This window comes from Trachurus trachurus (assembly GCF_905171665.1).
Source record: "Trachurus trachurus genome assembly, chromosome: 19".
Lineage (NCBI taxonomy): Eukaryota > Metazoa > Chordata > Actinopteri > Carangiformes > Carangidae > Trachurus > Trachurus trachurus.
The window spans coordinates 10,816,700-10,837,142 of NC_139913.1; the positions used below are offsets into that span (position 1 = coordinate 10,816,700).

The 20,443-nt window shown below is 44.7% G+C and overlaps 1 protein-coding gene across 1 annotated transcript in view; it reads left to right on the plus strand.

Moving 5' to 3' along the window:
* The window catches only part of sdk2b (sidekick cell adhesion molecule 2b), a gene marked incomplete at its 3' end in the record, with an annotated part of 87,865 nt that extends 72,007 nt beyond the window's left edge, over positions 1-15,858 (plus strand). Inside the window, exons 39-44 of the mRNA XM_083994079.1 lie at positions 59-184; positions 1,076-1,240; positions 1,415-1,555; positions 3,254-3,392; positions 9,472-9,601; positions 15,436-15,858. Of these exons, the coding sequence (XP_083850205.1) occupies positions 59-184; positions 1,076-1,240; positions 1,415-1,555; positions 3,254-3,392; positions 9,472-9,601; positions 15,436-15,858 (1,124 nt within the window). The remainder of the gene's footprint in view (positions 1-58; positions 185-1,075; positions 1,241-1,414; positions 1,556-3,253; positions 3,393-9,471; positions 9,602-15,435) is intronic.
* Between the last annotated feature and the right edge of the window lie 4,585 nt (positions 15,859-20,443).

A 20,443-nucleotide genomic window follows, 5' to 3' on the forward strand; every position in this document is an offset into this window, starting at 1 on the left:
TATATATTTTTAATTATTGGTTTTAAATGCTTTTACTCATTTTATTATTGATAATTAGGAGCCCCGGGACCCCCTGGAGAACCATTTATCACACGCTATGGTTCATCTCTGACCATCCACTGGACCAGCGGGGACCCAGGACGGTCTCCCATCAGTCGCTACGTCATCGAGGCCAGACCTTCAGGTACGCAGCAGATCGCCACTTCGGTCGTGAAACTCTAGAGTTTGCGTTATTGCCACTTAGATAGCTTGATTAAGGGAAGTGGTGTAAAGTGTCAACATCTGCTGGCCTGGAGTCTGTTCCCCGGTATTTTAATGGCTTATTGATCCAAGCGCTGCAGTTTAGACAATTGGCATCTGGTTTCAGCTGTGATTGACATGTCGGGCAGGATTAAGAGGGTGATGGATGGTCGGAGGCTCACAGGGGAGGGAGGTGTGTTTCACAACTTTTAAGTGAAAAGAAACTAAAGAGGGCAGTTGGAGGATAATGTATATCTGAGGGTCAGTGCCCAGGGGACACGGAGGATGGTTTAACCAGCCCCAACACACGCCCATTCCCCCTCATCTTCTCCTAATGCCTTCGCCAAGGGCCATAACTCTCTGCGGCCTCATATAACTTGATGACTTGTTTTTGTCTCCGGATCAAATGACACCAGCTTCTCCAACTTTTGCCAGAGTTGAGCGGCATGACAGATGAACTCTGGTGCTTGTTTATGTTTGTGTGCCCCATTAAAAGAGTCAAACTCACACTGATGTTTACAAGCAAGCGATGTGTAATAAATGGCGTCTGACAGAATTTCCAAAGCCAGCAGTAAGCCATCCGACGTGGCTTCATTTGAAATATGGCCGCGCCACTGTTTATGATGTAGATTTGGTTGCTGTAAATTTTACGGGAGCAGTGAAATTGATGGATTGTGTAATATTTGTAGGAATTATGAATTACCCTGGGAGCTAGCTGCCAGCCAGGCCGGAGCCTTATATCAAACAAACAAACAAACAACCTGTTAACAAAGACATATTGTCATTTATTTTTTAATCTTTTTCAATTCCCATGGTTTCCTCTGACCTCTTACAGATGAAGGATTGTGGGATATCTTAATCAAGGACATCCCCAAGGAAGCGACGTTGCACACGTTCAACATGGACATCTTAAAGCAAGGCGTTAGTTACGACTTCCGGGTAATTGGAGTGAACGACTACGGCTACGGCTCTCCCAGTCTGCCCTCTCCGTCTATATCTGGTGAGCTTTTATGAGTTTGTTGAAAGAAATTGAAGCGCATTCATTTTCAGACTAAATTAAATTCCCCGAGGTCGTTCAGACATCACAGAAACATGGCCAGATGTCTTCAGCAGCAGCACATTCCAATTTTAACTTTTTTTTTTTTCCATTTTTTCTTTTCTTTTTTCCATTTAGCTCAAAAAGTGGCACCTTTCTACGAGGAGTGGTGGTTCCTGGTGGTTGTGGCTCTGGTGGGACTCATCTTCATCCTGCTGCTGGTTTTCATCCTCATTATCAGGGGACAGAGCAAAAAGTATGCCAAGAAGTCCGAATCAGGTGAGTGCACACAATTTCACAATTAAATGGAGCATTTAACAGTTATAGAAGCCTCGTACCTTTCTTGTTACCCAGTGGCACGGAGGGCCAAGAATCTGATGACTTGACTTTTTCGAACACTTTTATGCGAGGAGGACTTGATGATTTGCAGTTTTCCAACACAGAGCAGTGAACTTGAGCTAACTTTTCTCTCGTGGGGTATGTTCTGATTTTGAATGAAACAGATAATTGACTGAGTAGCAGAGGAACAAAAAAAAAAAAAAAAGGCAGGGGAGGGAGAGAGAGGGAGAAGGGGGCATACTTGTCCATTCAGTGCAGCTCTGACATCAGCGGGTATTTCCCTCAGCTCAGCACTTCTGCAATGGCTGTTTAGCTGCCAGGCGGGAGAAGGGAGGGGGGTCCCTGCGGGTCACTGCCCATCTCTCTGACTGACGGGAAAAACAAGAGGTTCCTTCTCACTCCAACACAAAGACACTCTCAAAGCCTCCATATCCCCCTCTAGGAATCTGGCCCGGGCCGCTGGACCTACCCAGCGGTCTTTCTGTTTCTGTGTGTTTGCGTAACCACCAATTGACCTCAAGTAGCCCCAGGAGCGACCGCGGAGGTCCTGGTCCGCCATAAGTCTTAGGGATGACTGAAAGTGTTTTTAACCTGTAACATGGCGAGCGCCAGCCTCCCCAAACATTAATCTACCGTAGAGCAGCGTGGCAAGCTGTTTGATGAATCATGGGGGGGACGCTCGGAGTCGAGGCAAAACAGTTGTGTAACTGCCCATTTATGTGTGATCCACTGACAGTGTTTACACTGAGAGTCACGCTCATTTATCATATTCTGGGGTGTTTTTTTTTACATGCTTTTCTATGACTTGGTGTCATTTGTAGCCTTGAATTTGTGATGCCACTCTATAGGGAACGTCCTCCATCATTAGTTTTTATAAAATGTCTCTATTCAATGTTTAATCTGTAAATTTTCCATTGCAGGATAATATGGTGTATTATTTCATATATATCATTTTTTTCTTCCTGTTTTTTTAATAATAAGTCTCATTGTGTGTTTTTTATTGAGAAATAGAGCTGTAAGGCTTGAGTCAGACTTATGTGCTGTGGTTCATCATTTGGGGAAATGGGTTTATTTGCGTTCTTGCCGAGAGTTAGATGAGAACTCAGATACCGCTGTCTCTGTCAAAGTAAGGCTGCAGCCGGCAGCCAGTTAGCTTAGCCAAGAAACAGTGCAGACAGGGGGGCTGCAGCTAGCCGTGCTCTATCTGAAGGTAACAAAAATCCACCTCTCACCACCAGCACCTTTAAGACTCACTAATTAACACCCCAGGCTAGCTTCACCCCCCTGTTGCCCCTGTTTTTATGCCATGCTAAGCTAACCACCTGCTGGCTCCGGCTACATATTTGTGTTGTTAATCTTTTCATCCAACTCCAGGCAAGCAAATCAGCATATTTTCCAAAAACTGAAAGATGAACTATTGCTTCAGGCCACAAGAATGAGTTAGTGGAAAGTTTACCTGGACTTACTTCCATGAAACTTAAAAAACAACAACCAAAAACAGTCAAGTCTCAAGGTTTGACCTGTTAAAAGTGTTGGAATAAAGGAAGGGGCATGATTCATTTCCATCCACCCTCCCAGACACTAACCTGCGTGTCCGTCTGGCCTGTGGTCACACAGTGTCTCTATACGTGTGTCCAGGTAACAACTCCAACTGCAACGCCCTGACGCACGGGGACATGGTGAGCCTGGACGAAGGACGCTTCCCCGCTCTGGAGCTCAACAACCGACGGCTGTCCGTGAAGAACTCTTTCTGCCGGAAGAACGGCGTCTACACCAGGTCAGTGACCCGCACGCTGTCAGCTTTTGAACAATATGTAAATTAGAAGCTTAGTTTAAAGGTAAAACATTTTAATAATTGCATCATGTGTGGAAATATCTCTAAATATCTTTCAGCCTCTTCCTGAAATCCATTCTTCCTGCTTCTTAAAAGCAGCAAACCAAACAGATTTGTGACAGATTCGGTTTTAATGAGCTTCCTTGTTTGAGTGAGTCTCCAGCTGTAGGACATGCAGCATGCTGAGACCGTGGCCTTGTTTAAAGCCAATCACTCAGACCGACACCTGCACTCAGAAAAGCTGCGAGAACTGAGTCATACGTGCTCGTCTGGATGAAGACGGTGGACTCTGCGTTAGATTATTAGAACCTGTTTAGGTAAGAGGTGCGTTCAGGGACAGCTGGAGACAGGCTTGTAATAGTTTGGGGTTATAGTTCATATCAAAGCATCAAGAGACAGGTGCGCTCCCCTCTGTGTGTGAGTCTCCAGGTTCACATTATGAAAAATATATAGGTTTGTATTTGTATATGAGAATGTGATACATTTGTTTGGATGTGTTTATCTGTTTATGTACAAGTGAGTGTGACCTTGAGGACAAATCAAAGCAGGCCCAGGTCTTTGAGGAGCTTCCAGGCAGCCTCCTATTATATCCTCCGGCTTGAAGAGAGAAGGCCAGGAGGGGAGGGAGGGGTGGGGGGTGATGAGGGGGGTGAAAGATGTACTTTGAAAATCACCACTCTTTCAACTCCCCCGCCTATAGAGTAGGAACTGAAAAAAAAAAAACCCAACACCTGAGCCTCCGATTAGAGATTAATGCCACATCTTGATCTCTGCTCTCGGAATACCAAAGACAGGATGAAGTCCTCCCGCTTGATACCGGGATCAGAAATCAAACACATTCTTAATCTCGCTGTAGTTATTCCGATTCAGAGCTGTGTCGAGACGGCTCTCGCCATTTACGGCTGAATTTGGAAGGAGATTTTCCCCTGCGTGGAGATCGTTTGTCCAGAGCTTAACACAAGGGCCGATACGCGTGGCAGTGAATTCAATCAGCATCGCAGGGAAATCAATGCAGTTCACTTTTGGTAAGTGACAACTTAATCGGTCACTACTTAAACTGCCAATATCCCTCTCTGGCACTGTAGAATAGCAACACACACATAACATCTGTTGCATGGTTTATATACTGTAAGATATTAACAGCCCAAGCACATAACACAGAGTGCAAATGTGTTTTTAGAGCTGCGGTTCATTCATTCAAGAGACGAGTGTTTTTAACCGCTGTTATGATAAAGAGCGGGGGATTAGCCGCATCGTTCCTGTGTGGCTTTGTACCGTTCTCTTTAAGAAGTTTGAAACCTACTTTGACACACTAGTTTGGGGTTTAAGGAGGTCTTGGTGAAGTAATTCAATGTAGATTAACATGGTTTTAAACGCTCTTGAGTGACAAAGCTCTTGAACACTTCAGACATGTTAATAAGTCCCCACGGGCGACTGTAGCAAGAGGAGAGCCTGATAATGAGTAAAGACCGGGGGCAGATTTGATTTCACCCCCTTGGTTCTCATTTCTTACCCGACATACTGCTGACTGAGTTTTGCTGCGAGAGGATTAAGTGGACCCTTCTCCGCGCGAGGGAGAGAGCTGATAAATAATTTACGCTCGGCTCGACAGCGACAGCGCATGAGGGTCAAGGAGAAGGGCTGAAAGTGGGCTGAGCTTCCTCCAATGTTTTTAAACAGGCAGTTTATCATAATGTCCCAGCGGGCTCACACACAACAGCGTTACTTCACAGCGGCTCCATGCTCTTTGTCTGACTGTGTCTTGAGGTTGGGGTGGTGGTGGTGGTGGTGGTGGTGGGTTGGGGTACTCAGCTGAAAGAACTGCTGAGGAATTCAAGTTGCTAAAGGTTACGGTGGAGAGGGCCGCTGGGGAGAAGAGCGCAGATTGGAATTAAAGAGATGTGATTAAGAGTTTGCTGTGATGTTTTGTGAGTTGTTCTGAGTCTCAGAGTTGCATCTTCATCGACGTCACGTGTGCTCTTGTGTAAAGTGTTGTCGGGGAACTGATAATAGAAGGATGCTGCTTGTAAACACACTATAACGGTTAGATGATTAATGAACAAACTATTGGACCTTTTCTATGATTTATTTACATAATGAATTCTAATATTACCTCCAATCACTTCTTAATACATAAAGATGAAGTAATTGTAATTAGCATAGAAAAATGCATAAATGCGCCAGGGAAAATGAGGATGAATTATAGTGTATAATGCATATCTAAATATGTGGAGCATTTGCATTAGCATCTATTCCCCCATCTGCTTGAAACTGTGCACATTCATCAGATACACACTTTCTTCTTGATTTTACCTTGAGTGGCAGCTGTTTAGCACTTCCTCTTCTTCTTCTTTATTTATTTGCTTTTTCCATTTTTCTGTACTTGAGTTTCTCTTTACCTTCAGTTCCCTATAATTACTTCAGAGAGGCTATTCTGAGCCTTGAATAGTAAAGTTCCTCCATTATCTCATGTGTAGTTTACATATTAGTCTCCACACCTGCTACCCGCTGCAATATTCAGATGAAACGGACAAAATAAAACACAGCCACAGCCTGTTTTTTTTTTCCATAAGACATTTTGCTCTTTTTATGTTTTCCTTTTTCTTAAACATTTCTGTGCTTTTGTGAGATAAATATCGTTTGGTATGACCTGACATGAGCTATTGAAATGCTAATGAAACATTTTTTTAGTTTTTAACTTTCATGTCAGTTTAAAAAACTTATACAATAATACTAATTTTCCTGCTGTTTCAGTTTTAGTTTGGAGAGTACTTGAAGAAAAGACAAAACAGAGACAGTAAATAAGGTTCAGATTATATGGATGGCTTCAGATCACTTCACTGTGTCCGTATCATAGCCAGACTCCACCAGAAGTCACATGTATCTTTCTTGAGTCTCAAAGAAAACATTATTTGCTTTGTGAGGTCAGGTTTAAGCCAATTATCAGTCGGCTACTTTTTTGTATTTCCCAGCATTTTTAAAGAGTAAATAATTCATCTGTTCACTACTCAGCAATTGGAATAATTATTCATTGATGTTGTGTTGTTAGCTGTAATTGCCCAGTTCCACCATGATATATGAGTTTTTCATAATTCATTAAAACTGAGCTCTCACTTTCTCCAGCAGACCGGAGGATTTAACCAGTGCAGTGACAGCGGCTCTCATCAAACACACAAACACACACACATACTCTTGAGCTCTGTTGAACATCCTCAAACATACACACACTCTGAGACATCACACAAATTAGCAGGATTGCAGTGCATTGTATGCGCTGTACATAAGTGGCTCTCTATGTTAGATGTTCCACTGCTCTGCGCAAGTGAAATGAATTAACTCTTAATCTAGTTTAATATAACTCATCGAGTGTAAGTGCATTTTACTGCTTGCTTTGTGATTTCCCTGCGGAGTTTTCCATTTTGTCCGCCACGGCGCTCAAAAACACCACCCCTTGTGAAAACGGCTGGAATTTACCCACAGCATTTTTGAAATGCTCTCAAAAGCATATTTATTTGGAAAATACTTATGCAAATGTGGTTTCGACGCGTAAAAAGCGGCTGTTTGTGCTACAGCGACTGGCGGCCGACACCGCGGACTGGAAAGTCAACAGGAGTCAGTATGTCCCAGTGGTCTGGGCCAAACCAGCACCAATCAGCAGAAACAGATGGGTGTTTGTTTAGCAGGACTGGGGGACACTGGAAAATACAGAGGAGAATAAGCACAGAGAAAGTTTCTTCCTTTTTTTTTCTTTCTTTCTTTCTTTTTTCTTCTCATATTTACTTAAAGAAGCCCAGACAAGAGAACACCATTTTAGGAATTGTTTATCTAGCCCTCATTTTTCCTCATTCCTTCTTTCTTTCAGCTTTCACTTTCACTCAACACCTCTCCACCACCACGCTCTCCCCTTCAAGGGGGAATCCTCCCTCTACACATCCCCAGGGCCGGTCCAAGGATTTTGGTGGCCCTAAAAAAGATTTTATTTGTGGCCCCCAAAACACTCCAACTGAATGAAGAGACACACACAGTCATGTTTATGTGTTAAATGAACTGAATTGAACCCCGGATGGCACCTTTCTGATCATGTGCCCCCCCTAAACAACGGCATGGAGTGTTTATTCCAGCAGCCGGCCCTGCACATCCCCAGTACTTAAACTATTTAAACCCACACCTGAGTGACACATCTAATCACCGCAGCATGCAGCGGACAGTTTAATCCTCGCCATCATTCAGGTATAGGCACTGATAACATTTGCCAGAGCAAAAAAGCCTTAAGGCTGCCATTTGTGTAATGACCCCTTGAGCGCCGCACAAGTTCAATTTATAATGTAGTCACAAGGGCCCGATGGTTTGACATTCCTCAGCCCACAGTGAGGAGCGAATCAGGGGGAATCATTCATTCCAGGAGAGACTGACTGTAGGCAGCCGTCTCATGAGTGTCCCATGATTTTCATCAAGCCCAACTCCTACACACACACAGAGACTGCGATACATGTGAAGTCGAAAAGGAAGCGCCGGCTGCTGCGTCTCAGACATTAGTGGAAAACGAAGGAGACGCGCAGTCATCACATAGTCTCATTTGCTTGTTTGTCGGAATCGGCTTCAGTGTCATCCTTCAAATGAAGGATGTTTTTTTTTTTAAGGATGATTATGGCAACTTCGGTCTCATTTGCATAATTTTGGCCATCATCTCTGTCGCTCGTGATGGCGTTGTACTCAACAAAGTAATTATGGATTTTTAGAAGCGTGGCGACATTAATACAGCGAGACAGACGGGGGGGTTAGAGGATCAGACAGGCTGTAAACAAGACACTTATTCCAAACATTGTTTGTTTTTTTTCCCCCTTGGCAGCTTGTCTTTTTCAGTGTTGACAGTAGAGACAGACAGAAAACATTGGAGGGTGATATGGGTGAACTAGTGATGAGAGAAACATACAACAAAAGAGTCCCAGCTGGCATCAGGCTGCTGTGTCCTTCGACACGAGGCCACAGTTGTGTTGTGTAATGTGTACGATCACAGTTCAGCCACAATATCTAAAGCATGAAACCTAAAGGCAGCTTCAGCTGCACAGGGCGAAAACCGTGTGTGCAACAGTGTGATTAAAGGTTGGTATTTATTTTACCATAAAGCATCAAGAGTTGCATCAACTGGGGCATTGTGTACTGTAGTTCAGTGGATAGAGCAGGGGCCCCTTATACAAAAAGGCTGTCATCCTCCCCACAGCGGCCCTGGGTCGATTCCACCGGTGACCCTCTGTCTTTCTGTCTCCTTACTGTCCTATCCATTAAAGGCCTAAAAAGCCCCACAAAATATATACTTTAAAGGGGACCTATTATGCTTTTCCAGGTTTTCAGACTTATAAATATTTAAAATGTAGGATGCTTGTTCTAGAGAGGACGTGGAAGTGCCATATCATGAGGTAGGCGTGTGTTGTCTCAGGCAGAAACTCTGAACTGCTGCAAACGCTGGAGTTTGGAGAGGTTTTTCTAAAGTCTCATTTAGTAACGTCACAACTTCCGCTGAAGTTCCCTACTGTATATGGCAACAGTGGTAATGTGAGAGGAGGCATGTCACTATGCAGCAGCCCCTCGAGAGTCAGCGTGGTAGGAGGTGGGGGGGAAGGGGGAGAGCCAGGAAAGAGCCAGAATGGAGGAGTACACAGACAGCTTGTATGCGATATTTATGGAGTTTTTTTATTGATTGGAACTTTCAGTAATGCCCCACTGGGGTCCAATATCATATTAAAAGCCCCTGAAATGAGCATAATAGGTCCTCTATAAAAGAAGGGTTGACTGACACAGACGATGTGGGTGAAACCTGCGTCATTGTGTTGGTCTGAATGGGATATGAACCATCATGACAGCATCAAGCTATGACGGGAAGAAGGATGTCAAAGAATACTCAAGTTTTTTTTTTTTTACTTGTAAATTTGTGACTTGAAACTTTCAACTCTCTTCTCTCTTCCAGCTCGCTACATCACTATAAAAACTGAAATTATCAACTTATTCTGTATCTTTTCCCCAGGTCTCCTCCCAGACCCAGCCCAGGCAGCCTTCACTATTCCGACGAAGACGTCAGCACCAAGTACAACGACCTGATCCCAGCGGAGAGCAGCAGCCTGACCGAAAAACCCTCCGAGATCTCTGACTCGCAGGTGCAGTAGCAGCTCCCTTCCTGTCCCGCACTGTCTCGTATGCTTTCTCCGTATGTAAAACGTCCTCTGTCCGTCCGTCCGTCCGTCTTGTCTTGTCTTGTCTGCATACAGCGTGTATCTGTTCTGTGTTCTGTGTACCTGTCTGCAGTCATGTGCGCAGTCATCTCCTCGCTTTGCACCGTCAGCTGTTGGGTGTTGTCGTGTCAGTTCATACCGTCCACATGGTCGTCCCCTCTCTCTGTCATCCACCTGGATGCGTCTGACCTGCGTCTGAGGCGTTGCCGTGGCGAGCTGCACGGCCGCACATGGAGAGAGAGGAGAGATTAATGACTTTGCTCACTGGTGGCAAAGCAGTTTTTTAGGCCGGGCGCTGACCTGTGGAGAGTGTTGTCTGCAAAACCTCCACCTGAGATCCAGGCCACTGCGCTCAGCCACAGCAATATTTTTTTTTTTTTTTTTTCATCTCAAGACAGAACGGCAAAATTTATTTCAGCCAGTTACGTAACGGAGGTTGCCGCTCCTTGATACGCAGCCTCTTCCAACTTTCCTGCTGAATTTTCAGCACATAAGGTCAGAGTCAGTAAAAAAAATCATCTGGGATACTGTACTGGCTTTTCACCCTGGCTCTTCCTCTGTGCTGGAGCTAAGCCTCATTAGCGTTAAAATCATAGTTTTCAATCTTGTGTGAGTTTTCGGGTCCTCTGAGCCGCCACTGTCAGGACTGATAGATGACTAACAGCTTTTTTGCGAGAATGCCGAACTTGTGGCATTTGCAATGCGCTGAGCCAAACTACTTTTACCCATCGAGCCGGTGTAATTTATAAACTGTGCCTTTTCTCTCTGCCTCTCTCCATCTCTCCATTGATCCTGAGTCTGCGTGCCGTCCGCCCTCATGTCTCTGATTTTCATAGTTTGGTCTTTTTTTTTCCCCCCATAATGGATTTCTCCTTCATTCCCCCTCCTGTGCTTTGATCGACATTGTTTCTCCCCCTCTGTGCATATATGTTGTTTCTGTTTTTGTTTATTTCACCTCCTGCCCTTTTCAGCTCCCTGGTGGTTTAGGGCTGAACCGGCTTTGCAGTCCTCTATAGTCAGATGAAAGCACCGGGGTCCTGAATTCCTGAATTCTCTCAAACTTTTCCTTTCATCCAGGAATTCTTCACTCGAATAGTTCCCAAATTATCTTAGAGCCTCTTTCAGCTAAGTACATCTCCAGCTTGAATTCTGCAGCCAGGCGTCTCTCCTCACCTGACCTTATCCAGACCTAAGTCCTGTTTCCAGATCAAATGAAAATCTCCCCGCAATGAATCGCTACGGACAGAACCTTTCGCGCCGTGACAACATCCCCTCAAAAGAAGCATTTCGCCATTTCACCACCTGTCTGACATATCTAGCGTTCGCACTTGTGCGTTGTCAAACACGGCCTTAATGTAGTAACCCCCCCCCCCCCTGACGACGTCTGCCTGCTGCCACGCCGCACATCCAAGGTGCTGACGTTAGCTTTGATGGGATAAAACACACACAGAGGCCCCGACTGTTACGCCGCGGCTCCGCTGCCATACCCACTGACAGGCCACACCGTATCAGCACCCAATGGCGCTTTGGAAAAATCCAGGAATGCTCTTTGAAGTTTTATTGAGAGGATAACTCTGAGCTATCAGTACGCCATTGTGCTGTCTGTCCTCATTAATCCCCAGGGCCTCCACCAGCAGGTATAAGTTGACTATTGTACTCCTCCTCAAGAGGGGATTTAGAGGAAGCTAACATTGACTTGGCAAAGCAACAAGGCCACCATTACAGCTCTGCTGCCCTGCAGGTAGACGCCTATTGACTTTTTCTTTTTTTTTCCCTCCCCTCCAGCGTAACATTGCTGTCTCATTTTCTAAGGTTTGTCTCCGTTGCAGCGTCTTTGTGTTTCATTTTAGGCCGAAACCAGTTGAAGACAGATGATCTCATTTCTGAGTCAGAGATGGATCGTAGATTATTTCTCTCTCTCTCTCTCTCTCTTTCTCTTTCTCTCTGCAGAGTGGCATTCTGTGGGAGAGAAATGAAAATGTCTGGTTTCTCTCACATGCCTTCTTTTCCTCCACCCTCCCTCTCTCTCTCTCTCTCTCTCTCTCTGCTGCTTCTCTCTGAGCTACTGTACTGGAGCTTTTCTGGCCCGTGCTCAACTGAGAATACCGTCTGTAATGTTTGGATTGTCTCTAGTGACAACGCACTGCTTTGTTTTGACTGGCCCTGGTTTGATGTGTGATGTCATACCCCCAGAATAAATGAAAATTAGGAGCCTGGATGAATTAAATCTTCTTTAATTATTTCATGGCTTGTGTACAGAGGAGAGGGAGGCGGGGGGATGGGGAAATGGCAAGAAAAGGAACAAATAAAAACTAAGTCCCTTAAACTACATGCATATGACATGCTGATGGAATAGATGGTGCACATGCTTCTCATTGCCCCTTATTAAAGTCAGTCCACCCGTCTTGGACAGAATTATTACTGAACAAATTCACAAATCCCTTTAATTATAATTGTTGTGATGAATCAACAGAGGGGAATGGAGCTGCAGAGGAGGAATCTATCCCTGCTTTGACGCTGGAGGCAAAAACGTCTCTTCCTATTCCCACTTTTCCTCCACTCTCTTTGTTTCTCTCCACAGAAATAGCTACAAAAATAAAAAATAATATGCACTGTGAATGTCTCTGGACTTTAATCCCCCTCTAGCCCCACATATACTGTTATTGTCTTTGCCTCTGGGGACCCCCGCTGCGTTCACTTCATCAATGAGAGTGACATAGACAGCCTCCCCCCCTCCTCCTCTTCGAAATAATCCATAACTAGAGGACAAAGGACTGACCCACTCTGCGGTATTGGGGTATGCATCAATGTTTGGGAATGGGGGGTGGGGGAGGTGGGAGCCCTGCTCGCCACGAGATTGTTTTTTTCAAATCTTGTGCAGCTGGTTATATATCAACCACAGGGAAGTGAAGTTATTTACAAAGCATTTTAATAACCCGCTGATTTGGAGGTGTCAAATTGAGCCGCGAAGTGAAACAGTTTAAACGCCGTTCAAGCTGACGGCAGATGCTGAGGTCAAAGGTCAGAGTGCTTCAAGATAGAGTGTCTGAGCAGCTGCCTTATTTACTGATAATGACCAGTTCATCTGCAGTAAAACGGTACATATATGACCCGTGTCTGTATCACCTCCATTTCCATGTTTTTCTCCTTGTTTCTTCTCACTCTCCTTCTTCCTACATTGTTAGCGACTGTAAACAAGAACGTGGGGCAACTTGATTATGCTGCTGATAAAATAAACTACTGTCAAGAGGTTTCACCAGTTAATTAGATCTGTTTCTCTGCCTAATTTAACACCGTAATGATGAGAAAATGTTTAATAATTGACACTGGCAGGCTGGCATATGACTGTCTTACTCTACGCATAAACATGACAGCGGTTCCCTGGAGGCTGAAGTGCAGCGCCGCATTTCATACCCAAAAGCCTGTTTCTTTCACAGGATCCAGCTTTGGTAATTATCTTGTAACAAGCCAAAGTTAGAAGCTGTTTCACCTGCGACGCTGCCTCCACAGGCCAATCTTCGAGCATCTTATCTCCACCCAAGCTGGATCTTCTGGAGTTAGTTCTGTAAAAGACAGGCTGGTGAACAAAACCCCACAAAAAAAAAACTTGTACGTAGAACATTTCAAGAGTCAGAACATCTGTTGCGCACACTTTGACGGCCAAGCAAAGAGAGACAGGAGTGGGACACAAATTCACCGTGTCAACACTTGGCCTGCGCTCACTCTCTCTCCACCACACACACACACACACACACAGCCAGTATGGTGTTTCATCTCTCAATGCAGTGTTAATTCTTCGAGAGTGAGGTAATACCACTTGAAGTGGCTCAGTATGTCTCTTCAGTCGGCTGTGAATGGATCTTGTTATGGTGTTGTTGTGTTGCTAAACACACTGGCATGATTGGAATGCTTTTTCGACACCGGTTGGCCTCAAGTGTTTACAACAATGTTAACAAATGGACACAAACAAACGCAAACCAAATCAGCGACGCATCTCGCGCACTCTTTATTGAGAGGAGCGACGATGTAAAAGACAGTAGAGATGGATAAAATATGATCATTGTGATTGATTTCAGGAAACATTTGCTGTGGACACATGTTCTGCCTTTGATTATTTTTTTGGAAAAGAAGAGAAGAAAGAGAAGGGGGGTGGGGGGGGGCTTTGTTTAGAATCAAAGAGGATGAAAGATTGGGGTCGTTTTTCTTCTAATTCAACTGGAGCATTTTCTGTTTGGACATTTATAAACTCGGCTGACATGCAAGAAAAGAAAAGACCTTTATATAAGGGGAGGTGGGGGGTTGGTATAGGCCACGTCAAGGCAGAGGGAAATCTGACTCTGCCGCCATATGTGTCACATATGTGCTGTGCAATATCCAGCATGTGCTCTGGAGTATATTCTTCTTCCTGCAGTGCGTGCCAGCAGCCATGTTTCTCGTATGAAGAAGATGGAATATGATGATATGACGGGTGAAAGAGCAAAGAACCCTTTCTTTTTTTCTTTCTCTCTCTTAAACACTAAAGTTGCCTCTTTGCGAAATTAACCTGTGACAATTTTTTGGCAACGCCGACCGCGCATTAGTTCTTTGTAGGCCCGGTGATTAATCACAGGGGCTATAGCCGGCCAAATTGGCAGCTTGCTTTTATTGCAATTAGTTGACCATGAGCAATGCCCCCCCCACCTCACCCCTTCCCCGAGCAGTCGAGCACTCGATGATCTCGTCGCTTTTTAGCCCCACATGTGGAATGCTGCTTGACGTGAATACAATGGTGCCTGCAGCAAGGTGGAGGGTCAGTGACAAGAATGCGCCGAGGATCGTGATCATTTCTCTTTACAGAGCGGAATTCAAACTGACTGGAAACCTTGAAACACGGGAGAAAAAAATAAAGCAAATTCCTCTTCCTTCTCATTGAATTTTTTTTCATTTTTTTTTCATCCTTTATCAACTTTTTCACATCACATCCACACAAGAAAGGATTTATACATATATATGTATACATATTTATGGTATTACCATCATCATGACTGGGCCATTTGAATCATTCTGTTATGGTGATGTACTGTAAAACCCATTGTTCTGTTCACCCATAGGAGGCGCTGGTGTTTTCATATGGGACAGGTGGCCTACATACACTTCCACTGCATTTGGTGAGGTTCCTGTGGCTGCCTGCTTTTCAATGTTTTTTTTGTTTTTTTATGTTGTTTTTTTGTTTTGTTTTTTTCTTAGCCTGATAGGTGACTGGTTCCTATTGCAACTCCCCCATCCAATCCTCTCCCTGAGATTCCCATTATGGGTTTTATGTGGTCCACTGTGCTAGATACTACGCCAAACCCCCGTCTTGCTGGTGTGGTGTGGATACAAAGATCTTCTAAAAAAAAAAAAAAAAGAAACCCTCTAGATAAATTGACCTTTTGCCTTTGTCCGTTTTTCAGTGCACGCTTCAGTAACAAGTCATCCTTCAGTGATCACGCTTTGACCATCTTTGATTCCATCTTTGATTCCATCTTTGACGTCCATGTGTACCCGTGCTGTGTAGTAAATGTGTGTGCGTGGGCGTGCGTGTGTGTGCATGTGTGTTTGCTGTTTAGACAGAGATGATTGCAAATCGACGACTCTGCTCAGAATAATTCAATAACTTCATGTCCATTTACATTTATAGCCTCAGCATCTCTAACCGCTCCCCATGGAAACACTGCACCATCTTCCCCGTTGCCACTCCGTCACTCAGTGTTTTCTTCTTCTGCTCTCTCTCATCGCAGGGCAGCGACAGCGAGTACGAGGTGGACCCCAACCGACAGAAGACCCACTCCTTCGTCAACCACTACATCAGCGACCCCACCTACTACAACTCTTGGCGCCGCCAGCAGAAGGGCATATCCCGGGCGCAGGCCTACAGCTACACCGAGTCCGAGTCGGGCGAGCCGGAGCACTGCGCCCCGCCGCCTCTGCCTCCTCTACCTCCGCTGCCCCCCCAGCTCAGTTCGCCAAGCCCCCAGCCCCAGCAGGCCCAGGGCCAGCCCCAGGGCCAGGGCAGCCTGTTTAGGCCCAAAGGTAGCCGGACTCCCACCCCCTCCCAGCAGAGCTCCAACCCCCCCAGCCAGCACAGCACCCTCTACAGGCCCCCCAGCAGCCTAGCCCCAGGCTCGCGGGCCCCCATCGCTGGCTTCTCATCCTTTGTGTGAAAAAAAAAAAATGCTGAAAGGGACACAGAAATGTCTGGAAAATATCTGCCCACCCAACCTGCGTTGAAGGAGAACACAGCATCACATAACACGCAGTCGACCCAATCAAGTCATTTACATCTTTCCTTTCATCACTTTTCTTTGTTTCACATTATTTCTCTTTATGCGGCCTGGATACATGCAGAACAACACTATGAGACTTTTTGGAGCACTTTTTTGTGTAATGTGTGCAAGTGTGCCAGTGTAGACTTTTGATTTCTCTCACCGGTTGATAAAATACTCTCTGCTCTGCAACATCTATTCATTTTTTTAATTTTATTTTGCTATTTGAACTATTTGCATGACTTTTTTCTTACATTTATTTCCCCTCCCTTTTTTTTTTTCGTTTCTGTTTTTTGGAACAGAAGTTGAATGGTAATCTCTCTGATTCTGTACAAAGTCACAAGAATCTTTGGAAACACACACATATAAATATACATATATATAGTAGATGTACCTAGACGACAAAATCATGTCAGTGCTGACTCGTTGCATTGGCGGAAACTGATATAACAATATGATGGAGCCATAATGTGGAAGTGAAAAGGACAAAGTCTTTGTTTGGATGGCCTGGATGTAAAAACAAAAAAAGGAAGAGATAAAAGACAGACCTGGATGTTGGGGTTCATGCCAAATCGAACACATTTTTAACGTGTGGGCCGGGAGAGGTTGAAGCGGACGTTTTGGAGAAACAATCACATGGTTTTCATGGAAACGACTCTCCGGCCTTTTAGCACACAAACACGAAGAGAGGTCGAAACGACATTTCGGTCCACGGCGGCAGGTCAAATGTCAAGTGACTGTGCTGTGCCTGAAGGATCCTGCGGATATATGAGTCTATATCTGTCCAAGTGAAAGTGTTTAAAGTCCTTTTTTTGTGAGTGTGTTACAGTGAATCAAAGATGCCTTGATAGAGAAACACTTATTTATGATATCTGGCACCAGTTGTGACTGAACTGCCGACGGTGCTTCACGACCGCAGCGGCCGGCCTCCCCCTTCGCGCTACGAGAGCCATCTCTTAATCCTGACAGATATGGGTGGTTGTGAATTCATTTGCATAACACAACCCATATTTCTCCCCCCACCCCCCACCCCTTTTTGGCCGGCTCACAGATCCACTCATCGGTCTCGTTCTGCACGTCTACTGAAAACGCTTTGAAAAAGCAAAGAGTGTCGAAAAAAATACAAAAAAAAAAAAAACTTTTCTGAAGTTGTGTGGGGACTGGTCACGGCCGCTGGTGCCGCTCAGATGTTCATGGTGTGATTCTGATAAGAGACAAAGAGGATTTTTATCTGCCCCCTCCACACCCCCTCCCCCCCCCCCACCCTGCTGATATAACTCCTGTGTATCACTGACCACAACCACGGGGCAGCGCTGAGCCTGCACCAAGAGATGATGTCATTGAATTGCCTCACCTCTTTTTCCCTTTTGCATAATCAACCGCTCTGTACTATTCAGGTGTGACTGTGCTGTTCCAAATGCTATTGCGCGTGCGTGTGTGTGTGTATGCGTGCGTGCGTGCGAGTGTGTGTGATTACACTTCTTGTGCGTAAGCTTTACAGATCATTCACTGTGTGTCTGGTTATAAAGAGACTGTCCTGCAGCAAACTGTAAACCTGCCTGGAGTAACGCCACACAGGGTCGGCACCGTGCAGGCGCACTCCTAACGCTATAGTGAAGACTCAGTGGTGTGTTACTAGTTTCCATAGTTCGAAAAAAAAGTTACAAAAAAAATCATCTACTTATTTTTTTTTTCTTTCTTTCTTTCTGTGGGGTGATTTCATTGTACGCAACAAAAGCTTATCATGCAGAATCTGAATGAATATATGATCACAGTACATTTCTGAAATAAATTATTTTTCAATGTTAGCTTCTGTGGTGCTCAATTGCAAACTGTACAAGGGGGAGATTCTGAAGATACAAGGATGGGGGGTTCACCTGGGGTGGGTCAGGGGGAGAGTTGGTTTGACACTTGGTTTTCATTACAAAGGCTATGTGGATGTGGATTGGATGGGGATATTCAAAACATTTAAAGCAGAAGTAAGCAGAAAGTTTGTGTTAATATAAGTCTTATATCTTCCGACAGCAATCACTTACATAGAGTGTTTGGTCCGAAACACGGGTCTGTCAGTCACTCTGCTCTGCTGTAAGCCGAGGAGAAAACTTTCCTTGTATCCTACAACCTTTATCCAATGAGGAGAGAGAATGGCATGAAGGGGCGGTCCTCTCTGTGTGTGCAGCCAAGGGATGCACGTGAATGTGGTGACATAGGGACGAGGGCGGGGACTGCTAACTCCATCCGCTGACAGGAAGTTAGCCAAAACGACCGGATCGCTTACTTCTGCTTTAACTACTGTAGCATTGACTAAAGCTACATTCAAACTAGTCCGATTCAAAATATTAAAAGTTGTATACTGTATATAGTTGTAATCAAAACATTAAAAGTTGTAGTTGTTGGATATAGGACATTTTACCTTTATCAAAAAAATTGCAGATCATGTGATTTGGATACAGCACATACTGTACTACAACTTTTAATGTTATGATTCAGACTAGTTTGAATGTAGCTTTAGTCAATGCTACAGTAGCATGCTATATGGATAATTATTATCATTTTTGAGTGAAAATGAAAAAGCAAAAAAGACTATTTCCATGATAATAATCAATTCAAACCTCTGAAAACTGTTCCCTTATTCATTTCAGTGCAGACCCTGACCCCCCAGCGTTAAACGGCCTCCACTACACACCATCGTCTTCTCTTTTCCACATTCGACTCACACTGAGCAGCTCTCCTTTTCCGCTGCAGACCTGCTCGCTGCAATCACCTCTCCTCAGTCCCGGTGTATGAAACAACATAAACACGGTGATTGCACAGCAGTGAGTCTCCTGTTCAGTGATGAATCTAACTACAGTCATTGAAGTGCACACACATCCGCCCTCCCGCCCTCCCGCCCGCCGCTGTCGGTCCACGTTACAGGCTTAAATGAAAGAATGTAAACACGATTACAGTGAGGAGCATAATCAAAACCATGGTTTGGCCTGATCGTGAGCAACGCACTGTAACTCGGTCCAGCTAAATCTGATTTCACCTTCTCGTCGGTACCTGCAGCGACACGTCCACACAAGCGTGGCCTCCTGTGTTCCTGTTACATGGAGCCATTTTCACTCTGAATGTGGCTTTAATTGGTGTTTACATGAACAGCTGATGAACACCCAGGGTGCCTCACATCAGCCAGTTGACCAGAAAAGCAGTTTATACACCAGGCAACACAAGATCAGAGATTCCATGTGTGCATGTTTTGTGTACACACAGTGAGGATCTGTCGATGCCTAATTAGTTGATGAAATTCCACCTAAAATTAGTGTTTACTCAGGGCAGCCATAAATTGGATCATAGCAGGAGCTGTGAAATCCCGTTATCAGGTTTGAAATGTCCCCTCCTGACTTCTTCATCTTCCTCCTCACTCCCAGATACCCATAATGCATCACCTCACCAGTCATTCTCCGGTCAGCTAAACTGAATCGGTTGGTGCTTTAAAACCCTTCAGACTGCACATTAAGTGACATCCGTATGTATTTGGGGCAGAGGAAATGTGTAGAAGAGAACTAAGAGACACATACTTGCACGACAGAAGCGCATGTACAGCTTCAGATGTGTTAGATGCTAATTGGATCACGGTCGACTCGATCCACGGCTAACCTACTAAACACATAGGCATGAGAAGAGAGGAGATTAGATGGGATAGGACAGAACAGGGAATTGGAGCGAGCACGTCCAGAGTGGCGGCTAATCCCTTTTTTGAAAACACATGGGAAATTTCCCTTTGACAGACGAATCACAGAGAGGAGGTTTTTTTTCACGCTGAAATGTTCATTTCCCTATGTCTTTCTTTCTCTTTCTCTCCCTCAGGAAATGAGCGACAGAAAAGACCGAGCTGGTGGTCTCCTGTTAAAAAGGGAGACCATGGTACTAAATAGCCCTGAGCTTTGAGCACCCACAGTTGAAATATTAAAGGCTTCAGACAGAAGGTGTAGTTCAAAGGAGTTTGAAACCCTGAATTTAATTGCCTCATTTGTGAGCGTCTCTGAGGGTGGTTTGGGGATTTGAAGAGGATCTGCTGGCAGTTGGAGAAAGGACACTAATTTGAGAAGAGGGATGCTCCCTGAGTGCCGTTCATGAACGCCTTTCTAATGTACTGTTTGGTGGGGTGTTTAAATTGGTTGCTGACTTCATGTGCATTATGGGAAAGAGCACACACACACACACGCACACAAAAACGAATATAGCCATTTTGGTAAGTTAATTTGTCCCGCAGTGTGGATGGACACTAGTTTCCACAGCGTGTGGTTGAAGGAACATCCACTTAGAGATCCCAGGCAGGCGAAAAATTGTGAGATAAATTGCTGAAATCGTTGGATGAAGTCATATTTGGTCACTGGTGTTTTTATGTCCATGTTAGTTTGTCCACTTTTGCAAGTTTCCACCTAAAAAAAAAAAAAAAAAGAGTCCCTCATGTCCTCATTTCGTACTGTATCCTTTCCAG